Source organism: Anopheles coustani, chromosome 3 (genome assembly GCF_943734705.1).
Source record: "Anopheles coustani chromosome 3, idAnoCousDA_361_x.2, whole genome shotgun sequence".
In the NCBI taxonomy this organism is placed as follows: domain Eukaryota; kingdom Metazoa; phylum Arthropoda; class Insecta; order Diptera; family Culicidae; genus Anopheles; species Anopheles coustani.
The window spans coordinates 7000668-7019964 of NC_071288.1; the positions used below are offsets into that span (position 1 = coordinate 7000668).

Below are 19297 nucleotides of genomic sequence, written 5' to 3' on the forward strand. Positions count from 1 at the left end.
TCATAACAAGTTATGTTACAAATAGAAAATAATCCACCCTACTTTCTCGGAAGTAAAAGTAAAAAGAGTATTCATTCCCTGGGTCACAGTGCTCAAGAGCCAGGTCAAAATGCCAGGGTCAATACTGCTGATGTAAAGATGCACTTTTTAGATAGTTTGATAAACTGGTATTTTGCATTCGTTTTAACTCCTGATTTCTACTTCGCACTCTTCAGTACCACTACGCTAGGTCAACATTTCTACGCTAGGTCAATTTACTAATCCGTCTTCATAGCAGTCGATATTGTTATGTTTAATTCATGTTGCTGGGACCGTTGCTCCTATCAGGTTCTATTTATAATGCAACTCCTTTACGATTGCCCTTCACTATTTTACACTTTTAAACAATGTTTCAATGATTTTTTCGCACAATCGCACTGATTATCACTGTTTTCGTTTATAATCTTCTCCAGCAAAACTTCTACCGCAAACGTTCAACACTTTCACCGATTCGATTAAGTACTAGGGGAATTGTAATTTGCTTATTGTTATTAGGTCAAAAAACTGCTCAAGCAACATGTCGTATGCGCGAGTGAAGACTCACTTCCACTTGCTGCTAACACTACCCATATCACAACTCATATTTACAGCCGTCAAACCAAACCCAAACCCGTCAATGAAGCGTGGCTCGCGTGTTCGAAGAAAGTGCTGATTTTCCATCAACGCGATCTGAAACTCGATCAGCTTGTTGCGGTTGCGGCAGCTGGCGAGCGAAATTAGCAGCCGGCGGTATGCGCTTCGGCCCAGGGCTGCAGTCCGTGCAGGGCGGCCAGGGGCGCACCGGGGGTTGGCGCAGTGGGCGGGGCGGCCGACGGTGGTGGTTGACCGAAGCCTTTGCTGAGAGCTTCCGCTTGCAGGGAAAGCATCAGTCGGTTGGCCGCCTGTCGTTCCGCCTCGCGTTCTTCTGCCGTTTGTCGTCTGCGAAAGAGGAAATAAATGAGATGGAAAATTGTAAGAATCTTGTGTTATGTGAATTTTAGCTAAAATATAAATTTCACTCAACATATAACAATTTTTCGGAAGGCATGCCTTCATACAAATACATAGAAATGTAAGTGTTCGATTGCCTTTTATTTGTGAATTTGTCCCTTTCAGCTAACAGCAAATATGCGAACAAGTGAGGATAAAAACTGAAGTTTGAGCGAGTACGAAAGTCATGCAGCCCTCGAGTCATCACGCCAAAAGAACTCCAAGTCGTTGTACCTTTGGCGATGGTATGGCACAAATTCATATAAAAGCTTCTACATAATTTATGCAGCCAAATGCGCCAGGGAAAGTTACACGAGCGAGTGTAAGAAAATGAAAAGAAACAAAACGAGACTTTCAAAAGCAAGAAAAACAAATGTGCACCCACAATGTTTGCCTGCAAATCTAAATTCGCTCCCGTAAACTGTGCAACTGTTCCCAAATCATTTGTTCCGGATCGTGCATGGGCGCCATTCTGTGTTCTAGAATGAACACGGAAAATTACCCCGGCACAAAACGGACGAAATGAAGAAAAATGTAAACTTCTTTAAGTATGTAATTTGACTGATTGGTGCTTTGTTCCCTTGTACGGGTCTGCCCTTCGACAATCCTCATCCTTTATCGTGCGCCCAACAAAAATTAACCTGCCGTAAGCAACTCAATTTGACGAATTGCATGCCCGAGCCGAGTTGTTTGCAAAGTTTTCGCCCCCTTTTTTTCGGCAAACAAATTGGTTTCTCTTGCTCCAGGTTTTGATAACAGGCACGAAAGGAACAGAGAAATCGGGGAGTTCTTTTAAAAAGCATGAAAAGGACCGCGATTGAAAAAGCGAATCGTATCAACTTCTGCTGGAACTAGCTCGAACGAAGGACTACCTGAGTGCGGATGGGGGAAAATAAATCGATCTTTTTAACAAGCCGAAAATCGGTGGCATTTTCCAGGCGGGAAAAAAAGGTTTCCATCCTTCGGCGCCGCCTTTTGCCTTGCCTCCGGGCCAACGGGCATTAAAAATTAATCGAGGCTGCCATCTTTTTAAGCGACTTTCCGGTTACACTGCCCCCGACGGGAAAACGGCACGGCGGAGTGGCAGAATAAAGAGTTTTTCCAGCCTCGAGTGTGGCTTTCCTTCTGCCACTGGTAAGTTCTTACTCTAAGCGGATTGGCCGAGGCCACCGATTCGTGAGACCCATTTGGCATTTCCCTAAAACCCATCGTGCTCTCCACACGGAGGTTGGGAGAACGTCACTTTATTTAAGTAGCATGATTTTTATTTTCCACCACCAACTCAAGGACATCTTTATGAGAGCCGAAACTTTTTTGCAAACAATTTTGTTAGGACCAAGTACCACCCCGCATAAGGAAACGTGCAGAGTATGCGTTTACTTAAGGGTGACAGGAAAAAAAAATGGGAAAAAAGAATACTCGTTTGAACAAAGCAACCACTTTTTAGCCCATCGAATGACGACATGCAGTACGTTCGACTGTTTTATTTTCAGGCTGTTTCCTCTGTTCTTTCCAAAAGTGGAACGAAGGATATCCATGCTGTCAGTTTTATTATTATCACTCTCGTTTTTGTTATTATTTTTTTTTGTGCTCCGATCGTCGTCATCCCTAAAAAAGTTTGGCATGAATATTTGATGACTTCGGTTTATGCTAGACCTCCCCCCGTCGTCGATGGTATCCGTTTCTTAGCATATTTTACGATGCTCCAGCAGAATCTCGTTGCAATATTAAAACCTTCATAATCGTTATGCTGGAAGATGAATCACCGATGTGTCGTGGCGGAAAGGAAAACCAAAATCGCTTGATTGAAGAGAAAATGATAAAACAACCATCATGTGATGTGACGACGGCTTTAAAGGAAATAAGAAAGCACACGCGAACGCGCATTTTCTTCCATATCGGTAGTGAATTCCCGGTTTGAAAAGTGATCATCATATCGATGTGAATTGTTTTACGCGCAGTTTGTAGCATATCGTTATTAATGAAACACGCTGCAATAACATTATACGTTGCGTGGGAAACATAATTGACATCTGTTTTGTTGTAGCTGTCGCAGCATCGCGCCGGAATCGAATTAATCGATTTGACTGTTTCGATATCCATTCGAATCGATCTGTGCTGAATATTTCACAACCACTTCCGATCTCGAACAGGCAATGCATCGGTTTGGCGTGTAATTGAATTACACGTTTCTTTCGTGACTGTTTTGTGTCTTTGCTTTTCCTGACTAAGACGCTGAACCATTTCGGTAAACATATCACATACCGTAGTAGAGGTTTCCTTCTACCTGTTCCAGAGGGGACCGAAAATAAACTCATACGCCATTACTCTTTGTGTCACATCGTCGCTTCTGCCGACACGCGAAGACATTAGGGCGGATTTTCCGTTCCGTAATGCGGTTTTCCGCCTTCCAGGATGGGGCTAGAATAGAGTTTTCCATCGAGAAGAAAGAACAACACTGCCACCGGGTGGTCAAAAAAGTGTCGCAAAGTGAGTCCGTTATTTTCCCGCTCGTTCTGGCGAGGGTGGTGTTATTTAATTATCAAGCAGCAGTTGATTATTTCGCATTTAATCGTGTTCCATTCCGAGAAGAGCGCGTGTATCTTCTTAGGTGAAGGGAAGTGCCACGTGAAGCGTGTGACGCATGTTTTATTGTCACAGTGCATTAAAACCACCGACCCGATGGGGACGCCTGGTGGCGCAAATGATCCCCGGCGAAAGCGAAAGGTAACACATTCATGAATAAGTTAGAAGAAAAGTAGCGGCTCGTTAAATGTAAAAACCTTCCAAGATTGAGCTGTTTACTCTGTGTTGGAAGCAGGGAGCGGGAATCCGTTCGAATAGTAGATAGTAGGAATCGGTGGAGTTGCAGTGGAGACAATTTTCTTAAATCTTTTCACCCACACCGCACACCAATAAGGTTTCTTGGCCTAGGGCACGAGAAACTCCGGGTCCGACGCTAAGAAAACGACACAACGAGCCAGTCACTTTCTAACCAGCTCGAGTTCGATCGAATCATTTATTCATCAGACAACACTCTCCAAACGATTTCGCAATCGATGTCGAGCTCTCGTCGGTTTGAGCTTTAACCACCCGTTTTGCTCGATTTCGAAGCCGTTTTCAGTTCGTTCCGAGGTGAAGAAAATCGGTTTCCCAAGCACCGGGGGTCCAACCATCGGGTGCGGGTGTTCGGAACGATTTTTACAACCACCATCAACGATTGATCTCCCCGGGGGGTTTGGGGCAGGCCGGTGGGAAAGTGGGCTCGGTAGTAATTTCCGCAGGTTCCAGTCCAGTTGTGTCGCATGCGCATGGACTCGAGACCAAACCCACCCACGGGAGGGGCGGTATAGTTTGGTACAGATTTTTATGGGCTTGGTTTGCGTGCTCGTTAAAACACTGCGTGTTCTTTTCGCTGGAAACTCACCGAGCACCGATTGGGTTTCAGCGGACAGGGAGTGTCTTGATCGACCGGAAGGTAAGCGAGTGAAAACAAAGCGTTCGTGCAAAAGATGGAGGTAGAACTAAATTGGAGTCGTGCGTTTCTTTCTTTGCCACGGAATGCTGCATGAATGGACGTAAATTACCCAACATGTCTGGGACAGAAATTTAAATAGTTGAAATAACATTCAAACTCAATAAATCGTAGGTCTTCTACAAACAAATCATCACCGAGGCGAGTAAGAGCAGAACTCGACACAAGGTTTCCCCGAGGGAGTCGGGCTGCGATATTGTAGTCATCGTGTTCCAGTATCAAACGAACTAGTTTTCCCCAAATTGACAACGAACAGGAAAACTCAGCCCTGCTCAATGATTCATTGCGCAGTCGACTATCGCCCCCAATCAAGCAATCGTTTTCCCGCGACATTCGGTGCCTAACTTGCAGTGGAAAGCATTTGTCATGCCCACCGTCGGGCATGCATGAAACAACGGATTACGGATGCATAATTAATCCCGCCTGGCAAACCCGAGCCCGAACAATCCTAACGATCGCACCAATTCCGTGCTCCGCGTTCGGCAAGCGGCAAGTGGAAGGCGGTGCGCTTCATCAATAATTAAAATCTGTAAAATTAATTTCCACCAGTTGGCACGGCGAGTGTCACGAACCCGGTGTGGTCCGCTGAAATTCGACAAACCAACCCGTAACGTATGGCTGTCATCGCGCGATGGCCAAACTATGCTAACCCTGTCGGATTGTTTGGTGGTCGAGGCGATTAGTGCTAGGATGAATGCGCTTTTGCGAACGGCGTCAGCAACCTCCGGCGGGTGCAACGATGGTAATCAAATTTAAATGCGGACTACGGTGAAGCTAATTCGTGAGTTTCGCGGCAATATGGCGGCCGCGAGCTCTATCGCAACGTGCCGAAACATAATCATTCTGCAGCGCTGGATGGTACGGGAGGACATAAATCATGCAGACCGGGCTGTCGGCGCATGAATGGCTGATTGGTGATTTTCATCGAGTGCATGGTTCTGGTCGGAAAATTGGGCTGCAAAACGCGCTGTTGGAGGCAGATAGTGCAGCGGGTGGAGCGTGACGTTAAAACATGCGTATCCACCAGCAACCCGATGGGGGCATAATTCATGAAATTGATTAAATTAAATCCCAACACCATCCATAATGCATTCGAGAATGGTGTGAGTATAACGGCCGAAAATAGTGTTGTGGTAAACCGGCGGCAAACATAATCCGGATCGTTGGCAGATGTATGTTTCCAACCTTGTGGGACGCTTTCCGCTTTGTGAGCTCCACATGACCCGCGCCGTTGTGCTTAGCGGTGGTCTAACATAGTTAGCTAAAATGTGTGCTTTGTGTTGATAATGACGGGTTTTTGGTTGAAAGGGGTTATTAAATTATCGCCATTTGCCAACTGGCGAGCTCTGCACTTCGGTGCTGAAGAGTTTGAGCGGCACGTCTGATCTCCATTTGTTTTTGAGGAGCTGTGGTTCAGCATCTGACGCCACATTTTATGCTGTTTATTGAATTTTTGAATGGAGGGTCAACACCGGAAAATATGTTCATTTCATTTTAATGTATTTTCAAATATCTTATACAAATACACAATAACAAAGTCCATTATTCACACATAGTTCAACATAACTTATATAATTTACTGTGAAATTCAGTATAGTAGACAACGTATCATAAATAATAGTACTATTTAAACCCTAATTTTTCAGACATAAGGTATCACAGTTTAGGAAAAGGCCACCCTGGTGTGTTACAACATGTCAAACTTTTAATATTTTCCCTCCCTTCGTAACACACGTTGGAGGATACAAATTAATCAGTGAAAAATATAATTTATGGCAAAGCGTAATTCGTTCCCAGCCGTTCGCAGTGCTTGTCCTTAAATCGGGTCGAAAAGGGGCTTGAAAACTTTTCCGGCAGGCGCTTCCGGGAAAAGATTAAGTAAATGGAAATGAAGATGAAAATGGCCGCTTGGAGTTAAGCAGTTTATTGGTTGGCATGGAGCAAATAGGAAAAGGAAAAGTTTTCTATTCTTCCGGTCCTATTTTTCACCCAACATGAAGCAAACGTTTTTTCCTTTCTTATTTTGAAACTGGCAGCATGTTTTCTTGCCTTCAAAACGCCTTGCCCCCCCCCTCCCCCCCCTCAGGAGACTGTGTGCGGGCCACTTAGTCTAAGGTTGTTGAAATTTAATGTAATTACCCTGCTATTTAGATAATTAAGTCCCGCGTACCCATGGCGTTATCAATCTGCTCGCCGTTGAGAGCTTGATAACGGACGGAACGGCCGTAAGGACGGCGACGATAAAGATGGCCACCGTCGGTCCTTGCGGGACGGCCCGGAAATGTACGCGCTCCTTTTCGTCGGACGCAGGAATATTAATTGATTTTTAAAGACCCTCCACTAAACCGCAGGCGCACGAGCTCGGAAAATGGGTGGCTTTACGAAGATGAATGGTGCCGGAAGTGCCGCGAGAAAACGGTCAGGATTTAGGGTGATGAATTAGGCGCCGAACGGTGGGTTGGGTCCCGTCATAAAAATGTGACCGGTTTTTATGGTACCGTTTTATCAAAGTCGCTTGCCTGGTCAAATGGTTTTCGGAAGCAAGGAAAGTAAATAAAGTAAAATGAGGACAAAAAAGGTAAAAGTGTATCGAGGAAGAAAAAACGAATGTTGCCGTCGGCTTTTCCCCGTCCGCGGACACTTCACGGCGAAGAAAATGGCCGTCGGCTCCATTGTTTCAATCTTTCTTTCTTTTTTCTGTACAATTTAGGACACATTCCACACCAAGATCTGACGGTAATGAAAGCATGAATTATTCAGCAATCGTAATTAGAAATGTTAATCTAGTAATTGTATGTGCCTCACCTAATTGTTTCGTATAAATTACGTTAAAGGGAGGAAAGTGGAGTCGGCGCAAAAACCAAACGGCGAAAACCAAAAAAAAAAAATCATCATGGCTTCCCGCTTCAGGAACGAGAACCGTCCTAGAGTAGAGGGCAGGATCCGGCGGCCTCATTAATATTCGTTGCCTCGCGAATGGTCAGCGGCAAAAAATGGTACAAACACAACCGCGTGGTCTTACTTGATTCCTTTTACGAGGACCAAACCATTTTGTAATATCCTTTTTGTTGCTCTCGGTATTCTTTTGCCAGTTTGTGGAAGATTTGGGATTAATTTTCCTTCCTTACCTGGGGTGGCGTTCTCGCGAACAAGCAAACCCGGCGGCAAAGTGAAGAAAAAGGCACGTGCTGTTCAATCGGATTCCGTTGCGGTAAATCCGCGATTCGATTATGGTAGAAGGATGTTGTTTTTAATTGAATTTCAATTAGCAAACCTTACCTTAAAAAAAACCCACGGCCTTCAATCCTACCGAATGTACGATGTACGAATTTTCCCGCTTTTCTCTGCCCCTCTTGAAACGCAGCTTTTTTCGCCGGGCCTAGGTGTGTTTTTTAAATAAACAATTACGAACTCTCGTTGCCCCCGAAGTTGGCACACTCGATGGACACTTGGTGCACCGCGAAATCTCGCGAGTGCTTCCAGAAGCCGTGGCGGGGTTTTATTTTGTCTGTTCGACTCTAATTGACACACGGGCACGATGCTTTGATCGAATAAACCGACCGCGGTCTCTTCAGATCTTCCGCTCGGCCGGTTTGGTGTTCCGTGTTCCATCGGTCACCGGCTGCTTTTTTTTTCACTCCCAAACCACTAGCCGAATTTGGAATTGATTACCGATTCGCTTCCGTGGTCCCGCGGTTGCACCGGGAAAGCGAAAGACATCGCGATCCGATCGATCGATGAGACGCCAAGGCGGTTCGATTCTTTTTGCTTCATGTTATCTCGCTGATTGGATACGGTTTCGTACCGTGCCACCGGGATTGTTAGATGTCAGTTTGGCTTGTCTCCGTTGCGGTTGCCGTTGCACAACGGTGTGGAAGGATGCAAAGCGTCCGGGACAATTGCAATTTGAGTTATTGCCTTCTTTGTGCTCGCGTACAAGTTTGTTGATTCATCCATTAGAATCGATGGGAAAACTATACCGATGATGGGATGGATCCAGGTGGTAGCTTTGGAATGGGTTGTGTTTTGTCTTGTTTTCTAGATGTATAGAAAGTGTTTCTAGTTTGTGGTTTTCGTTTTGACCATCCGTAGAACAACGAAGCCCAGATGAAACTAATTCGAAATGTTTGGAATAAACGTGTCATAATTTTGTAAAACTTATACATTTATACATTGTAACTCTTTTTACAAAACTCATCGAAGAGAAAATTAGAATTCAACCGATAATCCTTCTATATCCGTCAGATAGCTCTAGCTATGTTTTGGATATTAATTTCGACTATTCGACCAAAACGACTATTTCATTCGAAACACTTCCCTCTGGCAAACGTTTGTGTAAGTAAGCTGAGCTTTTATTTTTTCGAAAAATCAATTACCTCCCCCCGGGAACGACACCCGCGCAAACGTCGGTGTCACATTCACGAACAGTTTAATTCATCATCCGGCATTTGGTGGACCCTTTTCGAAGGCCAGTGGCAACCCCACCCACACTTACCTCCATTTTGTGCGCCGGTTTTGGAACCAGGTTTTAACCTGAGCGTCGGTCATTTTCAACCCTCGCGCTAGCGCCGCCCGCTCCGCCGACGCCAGGTACTTCTGCTTGTGGAATCGCTTCTCCAGCTCCGCCACCTGGATGCGGGTGAAGGAGGTGCGGGGCTTTTTCCGCTTCGGGGGTGTCCGATTTTGATACGGGTGGCCGATCCGGCGGGCGATGGGAAAAGCTATAAACGAAGGCAAAAAAGAGGGAAACCCCCGGGTCAATATGATTCGAACGCTGGTGCGTGTGTGTGGTTTTTGGATGGAATCGTTTTGGGTGGAAACGAGGGATGCTGAATGTGTTTGTATAAAACACCAAATACATTTCCTATTCGGGACTACCGAGAGGGTTCAGTTGTTTGACAATTTGACAGCCCTATTAAAATATCATTAACTAACGCCACATATGATTTGGTTATAGAGGATGACAAATGGCCGATCGTTCTTCGTGAGCCTTTTTTGGGATACTTTAATTTTTATTTTCCCAACAACTGATGGCCTTTCGTTATCATTACTTTGTTTTTAAGTATTTCGTTATCATTGCAATATGTGTATAACATAATGCGCATATTAAAATAATAAGAGAATAGTAACTAAACACTGGAATGGTGTCGTAAAAACACTAAAAAGCAAGTATAGTGGATAATAAAATCAGGTTTTCAACATTATCAATGTAATGATTTTTTTCAACATTTCTATCTGTTTAATCTTTGCCGGTACCAATTTCGTAAAATGATATTATTATAATTAAAGACACTCGAGACAAAATAAATAATCCCCGTCTTTTGCAGCCCTCAAGTGATTTCTAAGATAATTTATGATACGAAAATAACACAAAAAAAGAGATAAATGTCACTGATGTATTACGAAGAACATTTTTGAATTGTTGTGCTTTTGAAACAAGGGAAGCATTTACGTTTTTGATTCACGAGAACACGGACAAAAGACATGCCAACGCAATATCTCGTTATAATGTTCATCATAACAATTTCGCGGAAGGCTTCCATCACGATCAACTGCGTCCCGCTGGTCCCCCTTCACGCAATCTCTTGTGCATGTGCACGGTAAACGTTATTGCTGTTCATTAGCTGCTACACTGATATATGTGCATTTTATTTCAATGCACCCGGGTTCGACGAAGCCGTCGGACGTCTGGGGGCTTTTAACCATACTCCGTCCCGGTTCGTTGACGATTGCATGTTGTATCAACGTTTAAGTGTATGAATTTAAAATAAATGAGTTCAATTACACATCTCCTGCACATAGTCGCCGCTTGCGTTTCGAGTTTTCCCCTGTGAGGGTTTGTGTTTCGAGATCACTTTGCCTCGTGAAGTCTGCTCGATCTGCCTCGAAGCGATAGTGGTTTCTGGTTTTGATGTATTTCATCAAACCACCTCCAATTATGACAGTAAATACAAACACGTCCAGCAAAGCTCGATAGCCCGAGGTAAGTGCTTGTAAAGTTGAATTTCATCTACCGTCAAGATTAAGAGAAGGGTTACCTTGTCTTAAGTGAGAAATATAAAAAGAAGTTAATGGAAAAGATTGCAGTGACATTTAAAACTCAATTTTCAATTGATACAGCGGTTATTAAGAATTGAGGTAAGGTAACAGCGAAGTATTAAGTTAAGAAGTAATGTGAAACACAAATGGCGGAGTTGAAAACTAATTTCGTAATAATAAATATTGAATTCTTCAAGTTTACAACACAATTAACATTTTTAAAATCTGGTAAGTATGAATAACAGAAACGCATTGCTCAAGCATGTTAGCCCAATTGTGTTGTCAATTGGAAAAATGGCTTCCAACCACTTCAACTCGAATGCTTTGTACCACATGGGGTGTAAATAACGAAGTGCGCAAACATTGCAACGATCGAAAAACTCCATAAACACTTTGCGTGTTAAAAGCGTCGTTTTCTGGTGCGTCGTTCCTCTAAATCCGTAACTTCCCAGTAACAGCTTCGACCATCTCGGTTGCGGTAAGGATCAGAAATCAATTCACTTACTCGCAGACAGCTCACCCTCGCCTTCAGGCGTTAACACCTCCTCGGTCCTTCGGCCGACGATCTAAATGCTCGAATACGATTGAGTTCAATCTCTCTGGTAAAGGGAGCCAACGGCTCGGAGTGGAAGTGAATTGTAAATTTCTCGTTTTTATCGGTGAAATAAAATATATTATTTATAGTTAAAGGATGATAACGCCTGGTGCCTTTGGCAGGGAGTTGGACAGGGTGTCGGGTGAACGGTGTTTACTGTAAGTGTGTGTCGTCTAGCGCACGACCTAATCCCTTCGTATGACCACCACCGGGGGGGATGGTGGCTCAAGGAGAAACCCAAGGGTACAAGCTCATGTACAACTCAATTACGGTCGCACGCAAACCTAGAGAACGCAATCGGAGCAAAAGGTGAGTGGCGAATGGCGTCGTGTCGAAGTGCTGGCAGCAAACTAGCCAAGACTTCCGTAACTCGCCCTCCGAGTTCGGTGTCAATCGTAATGGCGTCGGCGACAAGCGCGTAGGCGAAACTAGGATATCGCGCCCGGCGATAGCGAACATAAGCATAAGCGTAGTGTTAATAGCAAACTTTAAAAGGCCAAGCAGAAGCTGAGACCTTTGAATGGCTGGGAGCTGGTAACAAGTACGGTACACCGAAGCCCGAACAACACTGAGTACTTAATTCCAATTAATTGCCGCTTTCCAAAGTGCGAGAGCGAAAGCACACCCTTCAGTCAACCCAATCCAGGGTGCGCCATTTGTGCGCCACAAATTGGAGCAATATCGTTTAAGGAACCTCCCGCAAATCGTCCCACCTTGGGTGGAAGAAATTGAGAGGCCCATAAAAAAGGGCACGGTGTGTGGGAGGTGAGTGTGCGCCTTCACGGGTTTCCTTAAAAGCGGCCACCCTCCGAAGGCGCGTGTTCGCCTCGAAGGAGGATAATAATAATCTTTTCAATAATCGAGCTCAACCGGAGCTCAAGTTGGGGTTTTGAGCAGCGATAGCCTATTGCCAATATCCCAACGACCCCCCGAAGGCTTCGACGGATGGTTTGAGGTTTCCCTCGGGGAGGGGGAGGTTATTGATTGTTGGTGGAATCGGTTTCGACGGCAGCGTTTTCGAAACCAGGAAAAGGGGAATTGAACGTTTGTGCGCCACAGATTGAAGACGTATGTTTTTTCTCGGCGTGGATTGAACCAGAGTATAGTAATTGATGGTAATACCAAGTGGATATGTGAAAGTAATACTGGTTTTGGTCAATACACGTTGCTCCACGAAAAATAAGTTTCAAATCAAAATTTTGGTTATGAGAAAATATATCTTTAATTTAGTCTATTGTGTGAAAAAATGTTTCAATTGTGAAGTATTTGAATCTACAATCCTTAAATTATTCTCTTGACCTCGTATCAAGCCTGCTATTACCGCATAATTCAACTATCGAATAAACAATCGCAAGGAAGTGAATAAATAGTGGCAACCTCAGAATTCCATCGCGCCTGAATCATGAACGAAAACGGAAACGAAGCCGTGCGCCAGATTGTCCACTTCCGCCGGAATGCGGTATGCGTGCTACCAGGGACGTCGCCAACCGGCACGACACCGAGTCCCAAAATCCCAGGTAGTTTACGGTCCGCTTCTAATCACGAACAGGTCGCGGCTTCTTACGGTCCGGCGTTTGTCCATTCATTCATGCCGGTCCGGACAAAGTTGTCTAAGATTGAGTCAGCTTTCTTGGGATACCTGCACCTTTTTCATTTGTCTTATTCTCTTCGCGTGGCGTTATGTTGCGACACCGCGTTTCGTTTCGAATCTACCACGCGAAGGTAAGCGAAAAGCAACAAACAGGCCACCCGAAAAAAGAGGAGGTCCCGTCTAATCGGGTGATCCTCGAAAATGTTTGTTATTTCGTCGCCGGAACTATTATCGACCGTTCTGGGATTTGGTTCTGGTGTTTCCCTGTTGCGTGGTAGTCTTTTCGTCTTCCGGCCGCCGGCGTCAGTCTGCGTGGACGTGTGCGCAAGATGCCTGTAAATTATACCAGCGAGACTACACTTCCCTCCTCGCCGACACTCCAGATGGAACGCGACCGTGTCGACGATGGTGATGGTTCTCCACTGTCAAACGATCGCGTTGACGGCTTAATGAGTGCCCGGGGGTTGGCATGTCCGTGACACACATCTTGTGTTGGGGGTGCAAATGCAACGCGAACTGCATGCAGGTGCGTGATTAGAGGGCACGGATGCGGCGATCGTGGACGGTTGTTGAAGGTTGAGCAGTCGACTGACACATTTCATCAGAGCCGAAACTTTGCGAAGGGTGCTGCTCGCGATCTGTCGTGTAGAAATGATCCCGACTATAGCAGCTGCAAAGCAAATTTTGAGTGCTTGTTTAGATTTCATATTTTTGCTTTGGCATGTTTTAATTTCGGTCCATTTTATTGTCCCTGTCTGCTCGTCCCATATAATATTTCTGCTTTGTATTTTCATATTTAATCACCAGTATTTTGTGATATAATTGTCCACATTTTGGTCAAATAAATGATTGCTTGTAATCGCTCATTTTCTGGACAAGATGTACTAGCCGACGGACATTTTCTTGCTTCAAATCTTACGCCCTACAATTCACCATAATAATCGTCCCCGACGTCGTTGCGGACGTTTTGCGTTGGTCAGCGTCAAGGCACGTCCTTTGTGTGGAAAGAAAGAAAACAAACACCACCATCGGCTAACAATGGTCCCCCCAATCGGCGCAGGAAAAACGCCTCTCGCGGTACGGGAGGTTGTAATTGTCCCGGGTTTTGTTTTAACAACCATCATTTCGTTCGAGTAATTGCCGCGTAGGGTTGGCCCTAAGAAGATGTCCGGCATGTCTTCAGGTCCGTACTTTTAGCACCGGCATAGCCCCCCGATCGGTGTTTATGCTGTGTAGATCGTATCGCGGTTGTTCGGTTACTTTAAGGTTTTTTTTCGGCAGAAGGCGAAGCCATTTTCTTCGTGTTTGCTCGATTGTTTCTTCCAATCATCTGGGCCAATGGACGAGCCCTCGAGGCAATTACGGGGCGGCATCTTGCAACGGGGTGAGAGCCAATCTTAAGGTGTAAGATCTGCTATCTCGCAGCTACCGGGCTTTAGCTCTCCACCGTTCGTGGAGCGCCAGCGGAAAACGAAAAATCATCGCTTCCCAACCGCGCCGGGAAGGGAAGGAAAGAAAAAGTTAACCGTCGTTTATTTCCCTCCGCTGGGCGCATTAATGACCCGGGGTAGGTGTCCCTGTGTTGCTGTTTGGGTGGCTTGGTTTGCGATAAATTATCGCCAATCTGAAACAAGCACAACAATGCTGAAAAAGGCGGCAATCCCCGCTTAACCGATAGAATAATTATGCAAAAATTCAAACGAATGGAAAACAAAAACAGTATGTTTTCCGAGATATAGTACGAGCCCAAAAGGGGAGGAAGATGACTCCCGTTAAGTGAATCTCAATGAAGCTTGAATGCGGTACAAACTGAACCGAGAGTCAGAGAGAAAAAAAAACCCCTCCACACACAGCCTCAGAGTAAGCCCGGATCGGAAGTTGCGCGTCTACGGCGACAAGGGTCAGCCGCGTCGGTTAATCTTTTAAGTAAAGAAGCTTGTACCAACCACGATAAGGCCGAGCGATGGCTCCGCGGGTGTGCCCTCGACGGGTGAGGCCCCGGATTCGGTATGTTTTTGGCCACACTCCGCTGGCCACCGCCGGTTCCCGTGGAGCACAACATCGTACAACTGGCGGCAAGCCCTGCTGCCGAAAAGGTGCAAAACGATCAACGGAAAATGTCAGCTTAATTGGCTCTTGCTCTTGCTGGGCGCATCCCGGCGGGTGGCAGAATGAATGAGATCCGATTCTGGCGGAGGGCGAAGGAGCTGGGAATGGTTGGAATTTGTCAACATGGTCCCGATTTATCTCTGGTGGCGCTACCACCACGTTCTGCCTTCCTTCGGCTCCTTCCTCGAGGGCGACGTCTCGGGAGAAAGTGTAGACATAAATATGTCAAACGGTTTCCGATGACGTTGCTCCGTTGGTTCTAATTGAATGGAACGCCTACGGCTGAAGGAAAGGCCGAGCCTTTCCGGCTGATATCGGGCTTATCTTTGAGATTCTTAGCCTTTCGATGAGTCATCTTTTCTTTTGGAGAATAGAGAAACTAGAAAATCCCGACTAGGAGACTCTTTTCGTCATCAATTGTGTGTCACTCTTTGTGATTTCCTTCAAAAGTAATTCCTCCAAACAGGTTCGTACTAGATTCCTAAAAGAACATTCCTTCCTCTCTTGTCTTCAACACCTTTCCTTCTCTCACATTCGGAGTGATTAATACCGTTTTAATAAATGTGTCTTCCATCAGATATTGAATTAATTTTTATTGGAATCTCCTCATCGGTGTTTTCGAGGTCGTAAAATGAATCTTTACGATCGGCCGAAAGTCGAACCAACGATCGTCCGAAAACCGGTCTCGCCGGGCATCCTGCGGCTAAAGACGGCGGCGTAGTTCCAAGCGTCGGAGCGATCGCCGATCAACGAGGAGTAAAAGTTTTAACGATCGATTGCCTACAGGAAAGTCGCTGTCTTAAGCTTCCGGAGTTGCTGACGATTGCGTGCACTCTGGAGGTGAAGGCAATAATAAAAAAAACCCGAGAAAACGAACCTGATACCAGCGTTTCCGAGTGAAGCAATAATTAATACTAATAACACCGTGTCGCTTCTGGGCTTCAGGGAGTTGCTGTCGAGATCGCTTGTCTGGTGGCTCGGGATTGGTTTCGGAAGCTTATTGGCGAGTAATTTACGACCAACTCTGCTGGAGCTGGAGCAACATTAGCAACTGCGTATGTCCGATCAACCGACGTTGTCGACAACACGTCGATTCCTTTTAACAATCTTGATACGATTACATCCGCGGGACACGGGGCACGCATGGCACGTTTTTGTTTGCGGCGCGATCGTCAACCGCTACTGGGCTTTACGGGACGATCAAGGTTTGCGCGCGTTTTCAATCGAATCCATTCCGCGCTAAGAGTGCTTTCCCCCGTGGCGAGGGTATTTATTTTCCTTCCCAATTACACGCACGATCTGGTGTGTGCTTTGATTAGACGTTCATCTTGTGTCGGTTTCGAGATCAAGTGGAATGCTGGTAGGAAATTAAATTCATTCATCCTATTAAAGTGATCGTTCGAAGCAAAAGTCAGTCGTAAAAAACGGAACGATCGCATAATAGCATTACCCAACAGGATAAATTTGCTAGGCTCCCATCAAAACACCGTCGTTTTATGGCAGACCATATAAAAAGGATTATGCACAACGGAAGAAAAACATGACTAAGTTCATTCTGTTTAGATTAAATGGCTTAAGACTTCATATCTTAAAGGAATGACGGTTTGATTGGTAAAAGACAATTAGAAAGGTATGTTCAAATTTTACATGCCAACAATTTAAAGCAAGTCGTTCAATTCAATACAGATATTGCTAGAGAAAACAACTCATTACAGACATTCCTGTCTATTGATTAATGTAATAGTTAGTAGCATCACGATTCAACCCTAGCGTTTTAAGCTGATTTCAAATTTACTGTAAATAATCAATTTCTTACTGATTGTTGGATTATGTCACGAGTTGTGAAATTGCAAATAAGTATCTTTGTAATTTATCCATCATGGTTCTATAGAATTTGGCATTTGAAAATTTTAATTTTATTTACAAGGCTTTTTTCCATTTACCTTCATGTCTTCAGAAGTCATTAGTTCCTTTATGTTGTAACTCCCTTTTCTCATATTTGACAGGATTATAGAATTAAAATTAAAAACACAAGTCAAGCTTCCAAGAACATCACTTACCAGCGAGCCGATCTTTGACGGCCTGATGTGCGAGGGCGGCAGGATGCAGGGGCGGTAGGGACCAGGACAGCGGGTTGCAGGGTCCACGCTGGGGAGGCACTCGCAGCACGTGGCCTCCGGGATAGATGGGATAGCTGTAGAGTGCCCCCGCCGCGTACTGCAAACTCCCCGGCGCCCCGGACGTAATGTGATGTCCGGCCTTCAGCAGTCCTTCCGGTCCGGCGTCCTCCGCGATGGCGTCCTTGTCCTTCTGCTCGCGCTCGAACGACTTGGCCAGCAGGCGGGATATGCTGAAGGGAAGATTTTCGTTCGGCGACCGGGTCGTCGGTTCCGCCGGGTGTGTCTGATGGTCGCTGAAAAGAGTTGAGGCAAACGAGCACACACAAACATTCGTTACATCGGCATCCTTCCGGACGGATCCGCTCGAAACACTCTCGGGGACGGGCGGCCACTTCGGGCTGATTGTGTGTCGAGTGGGAGCACCGAGTGTCATAAATCCGATTATTTTACAACCTGTTTTATTGCCCCGCAGCCCCGGCCCTGCGAAGTGGTTTGCAAACAGATTCCATTTGGTTTCGATTTCGGTGGAAAAGCGGGCTGAATATTTCATGAAATATTTTGGTTTTCCTTTCCTCGATTCCCGTAGCTCCCGACGCCTTAGCCGAGGCGTTGGAAGAGGTCAGCCACCAAGGAAGTGGGGAACTCTACCCGGGCGTCTTCGGCAAAGGTGTGGTGAATAATATATAAGATACCCCTTTTTAGTCCCGGCAACATCTTCCGTTTTAAAAACGGTCTCCTTAAATCATATCACTCCTACCGCTCCCGGGGCGACTTTAAGCGTGTTGTTAGGGAATGATTGTGCGGTTGAGTGGCCACGATGCTCGGTGTGCCTGTGCGTAATCGTTTGGTCGGATAAATATGATGGAAGTCGCTCGACAATTCAACCCCCGGTGCGATGAGATAGCGTGCGAGAACGCTGGCGGAAGAGCGAACTAGTTTATTCAAATGACTATTTCTTATGGCATACATTAGAGATTAATTAATTTGTAAACTCGTACCACTCGGCACTCGCTCGGGCAAGAAAACTGTGCGAAACGTCACAATGGCACATCTATGATTTATGGAAGAACGGAGTGGCAAAAGCAATTTGGACTTTTTTTGGAAACAAAGAGGCGAAAAACTAAAACGTGCTTCTCTACGGTGAGCCTCCGTTTAGCGATCTTAATTGGATCCGATAGGCTTGACGGGTGCCATCGTGTCTTCATTAGAATCCATCAAAGGCTTGGCCGGTGAAAGGTGAACCGTACAAATGGCACACAATTAGTGGGATTTATGCTAAAAGGCTCTCCTATAAATACGCAAATCGGGCCGAGCAAATTGCTAACGCGGGCGAATCGTAGAATAGTTTAGCAATGGAAACGTTTTTTTTTTTTTTTGTATTTCGCTACGGTTTACGAGGAACGGTATTAGGCGGTAACTTTCGGTTGGTACATCGATGCGCATATTCATGCAAAATTAACATTTATCACAAATGAGAGAGCAATGGAATTTTGACGACTTTTCGCAAAGCTACTACCGAATGTTGCAAAGCGAAACCGTTATGGATGGGAGATAAGAATTCTTTGCGTAATCGCTCTATTGATTTGCTTAATATTTACATTTCCAATTGCATGATAAAGGTCAACGGGTTTGAATCGTTTTGCATGCTACCTTTCCATTTAAACGGATTCCTCTAAGGAATTTTCATCAATTTCCAGCAATCAAGCAATTTCTTTTATAAACGCACAACACCTGTTTCAGATTTTTACCTAGTAACATCGGATTCCTCGTAACAGGACCCATTGCCATCGCCATCCAGGTCAATGTCCTCGGAGCCACTGTTGTACGACACCCTCGACTGACAGTCCGAGTCCGCATCGACGTTGATCTCCTGATCGAGGTCCTGATCTTCGTCCTCGTGCGGTGAAGACATTATTACCAATGGCGGAATTTTGACTGCTTGTATTTAACTCTCCTTTAAATGATCGATATCCTCCCGATTCCTCAGTGTTCAACGTCAAATTTGTCTCCTTGCTCGGTGACCTGATTCTTGCTGTTCACAGATCTAAATTCAATTTCGGCAACAACAACTTGAATCACTCGGCAATCGAGGCCGGACACATCAAATCAATAAATTCTTCAACGAATGTCGTGTATCGATCGGTTTCCCTTCACACTTCGTCACTCGTTCATTAGAGCGTCCTTTCTCACACACCCGTTCACGCACCGCACTGTCACTTCACTTGAGACGGGATGCTTCCCTTTGGTTCAACAGGACGACCACAAGAGCGCCTCATCATCTTCCAAAGCCACCCGTCATC

At 45.4% G+C, this 19297-nt stretch overlaps 1 protein-coding gene across 1 annotated transcript; it reads right to left on the minus strand.

Moving 5' to 3' along the window:
- Positions 1 to 755: 755 nt before the first annotated feature.
- Positions 756 to 18909, minus strand: LOC131259027 (T-cell leukemia homeobox protein 3). Its single transcript, XM_058260436.1, has 4 exons — positions 18746 to 18909; positions 16938 to 17290; positions 9039 to 9264; positions 756 to 957 (listed from the first exon to the last, which is right to left on the minus strand). The coding sequence occupies exons 1-4, from the start codon at positions 18907 to 18909 to the stop codon at positions 756 to 758; spliced, it is 945 nt and encodes a 314-aa protein (XP_058116419.1).
- Positions 18910 to 19297: the final 388 nt, after the last annotated feature.